Genomic DNA, 10,047 nt, shown 5'->3' with positions numbered 1-10,047 from the left:
CCTAAGGTAAAACGTTGAGGCTGGGAAAAATGCTTTCAAGTCTGCTTTGTAAAACTGGTCCCCTGTATGATTCAACGCTGGCTTGTTTGCTTCTTAAGGATGTCTGACTTGTTCCCGCTTGAATTGACGACGTATATAATTAGTCTGCTTGTTAAATTTTAATATGTGTAACGTGCTTCAAGCTACCTGGTTTGCAAAATTATATAAGATTCACGCTGGCTTTTGTGAGATTTCCTGGGATGAATTATTTTAAACAACTACAAATTGTTTGGTCAAGTAACGTGCCTTAAGTCAAAGGCCTTTTCAGGACGCTCATAAAGTCTATTTTGCCTACAAATAGCTTGATGTTACACTTACGTCTGGTGTCAGGAAACTACTATCTTTAATAATCACTGTTTAATTATGGCACACTGCCGCATGTGACCTCTCGTGTCAAAATGTTTTATCGTTAATCTTGGCTCGAGCGTTGTTTTCCTAAACTCTTGCAATGCACTGTTGTAGGTTTGTGATAATACAACCGTGTATGGCTTGTTTTTAGGCCTTTCCCTGCAATTTAATAGCAAACTGCATTTTCCCAAACAGTTATGCGTAAACATAGTATGCCAAGCGCAATGAGTAATTCCGCCTTTCAATTACCTTGGTTTATCTGATAAGACAGCATATTTTATTCTCACTGTTGTATAATGTCTGTCAGTGCCGCGGTAGACGCACACGTCTAATACCGTCTTTATTAACCATGTTTTTGAGTAAAAGTGAATATGTGAAAATGCCACTTGGAGCCTAGTGTTATCGTTATGCTATTTATTCTTTGTACGTTGGTCATTTTCTGTGCAATTTAAAATAGACAGCTATTCAAATCTGAAATGTATGAATACTAACACCCAATAAAGTTGTATAGTATGTTGAAAAGCAGTGTATGAGTCATAATAGTTTGTTTCGTGCGTATTTTAATGCAATTATATTGTTTCTTTTACATGCAGCTGAAACCCAGAACAGGATTCTGCGGGTGAAGCCAAAGTCTGTGAGCCGCTCTAGGTGCCTCAGACCAACGTTTATATAGAACTGTGCTCCGATAGGCAACTGTTGGGAACTGTCAGGGAACACACTGCTGCGGTGGTTTCTGCTTTCCAATTGTTGGTATCACTGCGGGTCATATATCAATGCTGTGTTAAAATGGTGCTTGCGGTTTCCTGCTGATACCAATGCATCCGCCAGCCTGGCATATGACTTCGGTGTATACCGACAGGAAAGCAGAAATATTGGAAAAGTGGAGTCCCATAGACACCTTCCCAATGTCTATAGGAATATATATAAACAGCTGGTCTGAAGGTACCTGGAACGGCGCACCGGATAAATTGCATAATCATTTTACATGGATCAATGTTCCAGTAACTTAAACTACCCTTTTACTTGGAACAGCGATCCGCATACTTTTATTTGGAACACCGATCCACATAATTTAGTTGCAAAAATATGTGGTGCACTGTTCCACTTAATTTTCAGGATATGTGGAACACGGTTCCAATTATATAACTGGAACTTTTTTGCAAAAAAGTTCCAGTTACTAAGTGGATCTTACGTGGAACCAGATTAAGAGTGTATCTGTGGTTGATTTCTGCTGCCTGAATACAAAAAGCTTTGTCTTTTCACAACTAGCTCACAACTTTAGATTCCGTCTCCGCCAGCGAGAAAAAAGAACAGCACCGCCCGGTACAGTGTCCTACCTAGCATCCCTTCAACAATATTGACTGCAGAAAAGAGCATGAAGTTCGCGATAAGGACCCCTTTCAGCATAAATTTGGTTCTTGAAACGCGTTAAAGCACCTAAAAGTATCAAAAAGCAAAAGTGATACTTCGTTACGTTTGTGAATTCGGGGGCCGCGTAGCAGCAAGCGTAAATCACGCAGATTTTCAGTGTGAAATAAATCCTTGAACAAGGGTGAATTCAAAATCTGGATGCCTGCGTATTGGTTTAGTTTCTGCTTCATTCCCGCGAGATTTAACTCGAAACCTGCATGTGACGAAACCCTGGATGTGACGAAAAAATGCGAATTTTTGTCAACTTCGTTATATCCACGTGTAACTGTACTACTACTGCTGCCGCTGCTGCTGCTGCTGCTACTACTACTACTACTACTACTACTACTACTACTACTACTACTACTACTACTGCATTTCTGCCTCCGTGTCTTCTCCCAAGGCTTCGACAGGATGTTCTAAAGCTTCAGGCCTCGCGTGCCCTCTAGACTGTGACAGTGTTCTTTGACGCAGCAATGTGCGCCCGCTCTTTTGTAGCGTGAGCTACACTGGCTGACGTTGAGCAGTTTCGCGTGGCTCCTGGAGAGCCGTGCTGCGTATGCGCGAGGAGCAGTGACGTCACACGGCGCGCAGAACGTTGCTCGCTGCCCTTCGTCTCTCACACACCCCACGCGCCCAGCCTCTTCGCCGACCTCCGCTCTGCACGTGGAGGCCCGGTCCACTTGATGATCATGCGAGGGGTGACCGGGTGTGGAACCGATGACTCGTGCGTCGCAACAACACCGGCGTGCGCCTGTGGAACCAGCGTAGCTCTGGGGCGATTGGTTAAGATGCACCGGAGCCGCTTGATAAATATACATGTGTCACATAATGCATATACCGTGCGTGTGTCATTGAAGCAACAGTCATCATCACCAGCCTTCTACGCCCACTGCAGGGCAAAGGCCTCTCCCATTAATCTCCAAAAACCCCGGTCCTCTGCTAACTGCGATCAATTTATCCCTGCGAACTTGATCTCATCTGCCCATCTAACTTTCTGCCGCCCCCTGCAACGCTTGCCTATTCTAGGGATCCACTTTGTTACCCTTAATGACCAACGATTATCTTGCCTTCGCATTACATGTCCTGCCCACGTCCATTTCTTCTTCTTAATTTCTACTAATATGTCCTTAACACGCGTTTGTTCTCTGACCCCCTCCGCTCTCTCCTTGTCCCTTAATGTTACACCTATCATCTTCCGTTCCTTTGTTCGCTGAGTCGTCCTCAAATTAAGTTGAACCCTCTTAGCCTCCAAGTTTCTGCCCCGGAGGTGAGTAGCTGCCATACATTTTCTTCTTCAGGGACAATTGTAGGCTGCCATTCATTATCTGAGAATGTCTGCCGTACGCACTACACCTCATTCTTATCCTTCTAATTATCTCTGCCTCATGGTTGGGATCCGGGGTCACAACTTGGCCTAAGTAGATATATTCGCTTACCACTTCCTCTGCCTCGCCACCTATCTCAAACCGCCGTGCTGTCCCGAGGTTATTGATCATTACTTCAGTTTTCTCCATATTAATTTTCAGGCCCACGGTTTTACTCTGTTTGTCCAGTGCGGTAAGCATGCTTTTAAAGTTTCATCTCTCTCTCTCTCTCCCCCGAGTTACTTAGCAAGGCAACGTCGTCAGGAAATCTGAGGTTACTGAGATATTCTACATTAACCCTTACTCCCACCTGTTCCCAATCTAACGTTCTGAATACTTCTTGTAAGCATGCTGTGAATAACATTGGAGCGACTGTGTCTCCTTGTCTGACGCCCTTCCTTATAGCTATTTTACTGCTCTCCTTATGGAGGATGATGGTAGCTATGGACCAATTGTAGATATCCTCTAGTATTCTTACATAATGCACCTCTACCCCATGGTTCCGTAATGTCTGAATGACTGCTGAGGTTTTGACCGATTCAAATGCTTTCTCATAATCTATGAAGGCTATATATAGGTATTCAGTATACTCAGCGCACTTCTTTATCACCTGATTGATCGTGTGAATATGGTCCATTGTTGAATAGCCTTTACGGAACTCTGCTTGTTCTTTAGGTTGACTGAAATTTAAGGTTGCATAAAGGCCGTGTCTAGAGTGCCGTCTGACGCTATTATAAGCATTCCACTGTATCGACGTCCACCGGCGTTTTGTGGCTAAATTGCCGCGTCTGGCAGTCCACCGTTCTAGATAACGTAAAGCTTGGCAACGTAACCTAAACATAACATAAGATAACCTAACGCACACAAAGAAATCATTTAAAACACCAATACTAACCTATGGCATAAAACTTACTCTTCAAGTAAATAATGAAAAAAAAAGCAACCGATGCAACAGCAGGTCTCGAAAAGGATCAAGAAGGTACGACGGATCCTCTGCATTACAACGACAGACTCTTTGGGTGGTGCTAGCCTAGTGTTAAATATTCGAATGTCGTCGGACGACACTCTAGGCATGCCTGCAATGATCAGCTAGAGTGCCGTCGGACGGCACTCTAGACACTGCGTTGCAGGAATTCTGTTAGCGATTACCTTTGTAAGTACCTTGTAGACGACTGAGAGTAAGCTAACCGGCCTGTAATTTTACAAGTCCTTCCTGTCACCTTTTTTATGGATTAGGATGATAATCGCGTTCTTCCAAGTTTCCGGTACACTTGCGGTCATTAGGCATTGCGTATACAGGTTTGCCAGTTTGTCAAGTACAATTTCTCCGCCATCCTTCAAAAGGTCTTTCAAGGTATCAAGAGGTCAAGAGGTCCTTCAAAAAGCAGCAGTAAGCATAATAAAAAAGCTAATCCTAGACAACCGGGAAAGCTAAGAATAACCAGCTAAACCTTAGCTCACGCTTCGTATATTTTGGCATAGCCGAGGTAAGCCACTGCTGTAGAGTCACCTGACGGCACGGTGCCTTCAAATGCAGAAATTTCAACGCAAAAGACATAAGCGAGAGAAAATTACCAAACCATCACGCGGCAGCGAAGGCGGGAATGCGCCAACCAGTGCCTTCAAGCTGATTATTTCAGCCCAGACGACGCGACCCGTCTGTCAAACTGCATTGCAGGGTTAGGTTTCTTTTATGAATTCACTTATTTCCTAAATTGGCGTTGAGCTCATTTCCTCCTGGCGTTTTGATCAGGTTTCTCGTCGTTCTTCGAGGCGGTGCGCGGCTGGAGTTCAGTCCCGGTATTCTGCGCTGGCAATGGTGAACGGAGGCCTACCTATATTGATTAAATACTGGTCGGCCTAAATTTAACTCAGGACACAGACAAAGACGAAAGACAAGAGCTGACACTACCTTCTTTCTTTGTCTGTATGCCAAGTTAAATTTAGGTGGACCAGTATTTAATAAATTATGATCCAACTAGCTGAGATTCTGCCTAGCCTACCTATGGGCTGACATGTGTTTCGCAGTGAACATTCTGGTGGTTGTGTCCTTGAAATAAACTGATTTTCTGCTCCTGAGCACAATGTCCCTCGTTTAGCGCCCCTTCCGTGTTCAATACCCCTGAGTGGGTATGGGTCATTCTTCTGGCACCACCACCCCCTCATGAAGAAGAGGACGTGAAATCAATGGCATGCCTTTTGTCTTAATTAACGCTGAATTCTAGTTTTAAATATCTCACCATCAATGCATTTGCAAAGTTCCTAGAGTCACCGCTGGCCAGATCACAGGCTGTGTTTGTCCAGCACGCATTTGCGTTTTTCGGCTCTAATTGGTCTCGTATCCGGCGCCCGCAGGTCATTTTTGCCAATTCTTTACTTCAACCATTAAACTCCACGCTCCTATCAGTTCCCGTTTTGCAGTCTCAACCCACAGTAGTGGAGGTTTCTTTTGGTAACATTTTCCCAAAACATGCTAAGTTGCTTCCAAACAACTTAATTAAAAACATTCTCCTGGCTCACCAGTCTGAATACCCATCGCACGTGGTTATTGCAACCGACGCCTCTGGAAAAAATGAAAAAGTTGGGTTGGGTATCTTCTCTCCAGCATTGAATTGGTCTTTTTCATTGCGTCTACCAGATTATATTCCCATATTTTATGCAGAATTTCTGGCTATTCTTCTTGCTGTTCTTAAACTCGATTCGGCGCAATCTTCAGTGATGATACTCACGGATTCCCTCTCCGTGTGCATGGTCCTTTCTTCAGAAACTGTCAGTCCCATGCTTAAAACTTTTTACTCCTTCGTTCCCACGCATTTGCGGGCAATTAGGCTTGTCTGGCTGCCCGGCCACTGTGGATTAGCCCTTAATGAAGCCGCGGATACATTAGCGAAAATGGCATTGTCGTTACCTATTGTGGAGGTGCTTCCCCCGTTTGCTTGCGTGTTGCTAGCCCGTTATCGACAATACCTGCTGGCCCAGGACGTGTCCGATCACGGGCTGCACACCTCTCCGGAACTGGAACACCTCAGGTTTCGGTGGAAAAGAAGCCTCTGCCAAACTCGCTCGTGCAAATTTTCGCTGACTTCGTTTCGGTGTGGTGTTCCCCCACTTAGCAGGTATCTATACCGGGCAGATCTAGCTACCTCACCCTTGTGCCACTTCTGCCATGAAATTGAATCGGATGAGCATTTCTTCCTTGTTTGCCGCCGATTCTCGCATCACCGGAGAAGGCTGCTGGAGGCTCCCCTGCGGCGTCTTGGAATGCCACTAACCTTGCCAGTGCTTTTGTCGTTTGGAGGCACGCAGCTAGGCGGCTAGGCCACTGCCACGGGGATGTCTGTCGAGCCATTCATTCCTTCATTTCAGAGACGGCTCGTCTGCCTTGTTGAAATGATTCTGATCAGGCTCTCTCGCTCCTCTTTCTTGTTCTATTTCTGTCTTCAACCTACATTCTAAATTCTTTCTTCGACTGCACCTTTTTGCCAATCTGGTTTTTTAGTTTTAAAAAAAACACTCTTTTGGCCAGTCCCCCTGAGTGGGTATGCGCCACTTTATGGGCGACCACCACTACCACCATTGCCACTGTCGTGACGATTTTCTATTGCATCGCTGTCCTAGCAGTAGGCGAGTGACGAGGACCCAGAGTTCGCGGTGACCAGTTGCAGACGCGCCAGCCCATCGCAGGTGCCCAGCGAAGGTCGCCCGAGACGAAGACTCCAGACGACTACCTGGGGTGCCTGTTCGTTGCCAACCGCAACTTTCCCGTCGCTCTGATCGTCGTATCCACAACTGTGACCTGGGTCGGGGGCGGCTACCTCAATGGTACGGCCGAGGCCGTGTTCAAATGAGGGCTGCTGTGGGCCCAGACCCCACTTGGCTACGCACTGAGCCTACAGTTCACCGGCATGTTCTTCGCGGGCAGAATGCGCGTGACGAAATCGCTGACCATGCTTGACCCGTTCCAGCAGCTCTACGGGCCCTGGGTCGCTGTTCCACTGTTGGTTCTTGCCGTTTGCGGGAGGTCTTCTGGACAGCGGCCATGCTATTCGCGCTCGTCGACGCGGCGGCGGTGGTGATCCTCTTCAATCCCAGGCTGGTCATCGAAGCCTCTACGTGCACCGTTGTGTACACGTCGTTTGGCAGCCTCTTCTTCTCCGTCTTGTACACCGACGCCTTTCAGGTGGCCAGCATCCTCGTCGGCCTACTCGCCTGCCTGCCCTACTTTGTGAGTGACGAAGCCATGGGGAATATCGAGGCATGGGAGGCGGCCAGATCATCGACCAGCTACTCATGACCACCTTCAGCGGTATTTCGTGGCCGGTGTACTTTCAACGGGTCTTCAGATATGAGTCCGTCTTCAGCGCCAAGCTCATGTCCTACCTGTCCGCCATAGGCTGCATCGGTCTCGCCCTTCCTCCGGCCATCATCGGCCCTGCCAGCAAGAGCACTAACTTCACGGCAACCGGATATCCGGTACCCTTCAACCTCCTGGATGCACACCGCGGGAACGTGCTGCCATACGCAATGCACAACTTTACGCGGAGGGTCCCATCCTTTGTGGGGCTCCTGGCCATCACAGCCGCCGCCCTGTCCTCGATGGACTTCTGCCTTCTGAGCGCCGGAACGCTAAGCACACGCAACGTCTACGAATTCGTGCTCAGACCTGAAGCTCTGGACCTGAAGATGTGTGCGACACTGCGCACTGTGATCTTCGGCGTGGCAATCGTGGCTACTGGTGCTGCGCTCAGGGTCCAATCGGTGTTGGACCTTTCGATATTCTCCTCCGACCTGGCCTCCGTGCTGCTTTTACTCCAGTTCTTCACTGTTCTACCTGCGCTGACGCTGTAACGCGTACGACGTGGTCTTCGGCTTTGCCGTGGGCCGACGCCGTACGCGTTAGTCCTCCGAGGTCCGAAGCCCTGTCAAGCGGAAGCTGTATGCCATCGAATGTGACTGGTACACCCTTCCTGCATGGTGGTCGCTTCAGGTGACCACCTCATTGCTTCTGAACCAAAAGTGTCAATTTTGTCTCTTGTATGAAAAGCATTTTGTATCCAAAAGTTCACTATTTTTTTAATAAAAAACTGTTTCTCTTCCAAAGTGTAGCTCTGTGCTACAAAGAATTAAAGGGGCCCTAATAGGTCACAAGTTCAAAACGCGCTATCGCTATACATTACTTGTTCTTTTCTATCCTTGTGTACAAGTAAATTCTCGTCGCCATCATGGGAGCATACAACGTCGCCTTACCCGAGTGATGTATACTGTATGACGCAGCTGGCCCTAAAGACGACTTCACCGCTATTGGCGCGTTGTACATCCAATCAGCGCTTCCGGCTCTGTGTGAAGCCGCTGGGGGTTTCGGCGGTTCGGGTGGTCGCTGCGCCTCCCACACCTGTGCCCACTGTCCCGAGCCCGAGACGCTGGAGCACCTGATCTCCTCCTGTCCAGAGTTTGCAGCACAGCGAGGAGTGCTGCAGACTTCGCTCCAGCGTCTTGGGCTGCCCCACCAGTGCCCCGAAAAACTGTTCTTCCCGACGGGCCTTGACGACACCCGCCGTGACGTCTTCCGATACCACCTGTTTTACCTTGAGGCCGCCGGACTCGCCACGCGCCTGTAGACGGCAGACTGCTGTCCGCGTCATTGCTGCTGCTGCTTCGCTTAGTTTTGCGTAGAGGCGACACACTTTCCTTTTCTAGCTTACCTATCTCTATTACCACCCTCTTTCTCCTCTCTAATCTTTCATCCCCCCCTCCCCCCGCACTGGGTTGTATGCAGGTGAGCCCCCAGACGGGCTCAATAATACCCCAGTGCACTTCCTTTCCTTTTCACCTGAATGCCATAGTAGTAGTAGTAGTAGGGCGTCAGTGCGAGCGACACCCGGCACGGCGAATCTTTGTAGTGACGAATGTCGATCGTCGCAATCCGTGACACAAGCTTAGCTAAATGTTGACATAGCGTGTCGATATGAATAACGCATGCAAGCGTTTTCTGCATGCGGCATCTCCGCGTGCGCGACCGCGGCAAGCATCTGCCTGCATTGTGGGCAAGGAGCACGCACGAATCGGCACGCACCGGAGCAGCTAAAACTTGTCGCCGCCCGAAACAGCTAGACTATTGGAGAAAATCAGAAACACAGTCATTGCAATGTCTCATAAGTCATATAGGGCAAGCCACGCAGGCTTGCGTCGGTCTCTGGTGGATCGCCGCGGAGCCTCACTTTCAGCACTTGCCTCAGTCCCACCACCCAACACATTCCTTGGTACACTCATGTCTGTGACATCAACACTCGGCCCACCAGCACTTGCACTTGAAGTTGAAACTGCCGTTCTGTCGGTGCTGGCCGGTGTAGTAAGTGTCTGGAACATCTGGGCACTCGGAGACTGCTGCTGTGGAGCCGGAAGCCCCAGGGGAAACGCAGGTTGCATCTGTCGCAGGATTCCAGGCTGCAGTGTATGGAATCAGCCACTCACGATTCCAACACGACCGTATCTCAGCTCGTACGTGTCCTTATATTGGCGCCGAACCACAGTGAAAGGAGGTGAATATCATCGGAACTGCTTGTCCTGCACTCAATGATGAATGTTTGGCTGCACGACGTCGATCAGTATAGTGCTTACTTGCAAGCTTTTTCCGAGTTACCCTTTGCTTGACGGCTTGAAGCTCCCCGCCTTCCACCTCGGGAATACTTCCAGTCGGTCCGGCAGCAAGATCGATTGATTGCGGGGTTTAACGCGCCGACGCAACGCAGGCGATGAGGCGCGCCGTAGTGGAGGGCTCCGGATTAATTTTGACCACCTGGGGATCTTTATCGTGCGCCGAAATCTCGTACACACGGGCGTTTTTGCTTTTCGCCTCCATCAGAAAAGCGGCCGCCGCGGCCGG

The 10,047-nt window shown here is 48.6% G+C and overlaps 1 protein-coding gene across 1 annotated transcript; it reads left to right on the top strand.

Moving 5' to 3' along the window:
- The first annotated feature begins 7,454 nt into the window (after positions 1-7,454).
- On the top strand, positions 7,455-8,012 carry LOC144168357 (high-affinity choline transporter 1-like). Its single transcript, XM_077697358.1, has one exon. The coding sequence runs from the start codon at positions 7,455-7,457 to the stop codon at positions 8,010-8,012; it is 558 nt and encodes a 185-aa protein (XP_077553484.1).
- The last annotated feature ends 2,035 nt before the right edge of the window (positions 8,013-10,047 follow it).

This window comes from Haemaphysalis longicornis, unplaced genomic scaffold (genome assembly GCF_048455015.1).
Source record: "Haemaphysalis longicornis isolate Haplotype H1 unplaced genomic scaffold, Haemaphysalis longicornis Haplotype H1 scaffold_2, whole genome shotgun sequence".
NCBI classification, from domain to species: domain Eukaryota; kingdom Metazoa; phylum Arthropoda; class Arachnida; order Ixodida; family Ixodidae; genus Haemaphysalis; species Haemaphysalis longicornis.
This window is presented reverse-complemented; position numbering and strand designations above follow the sequence as displayed.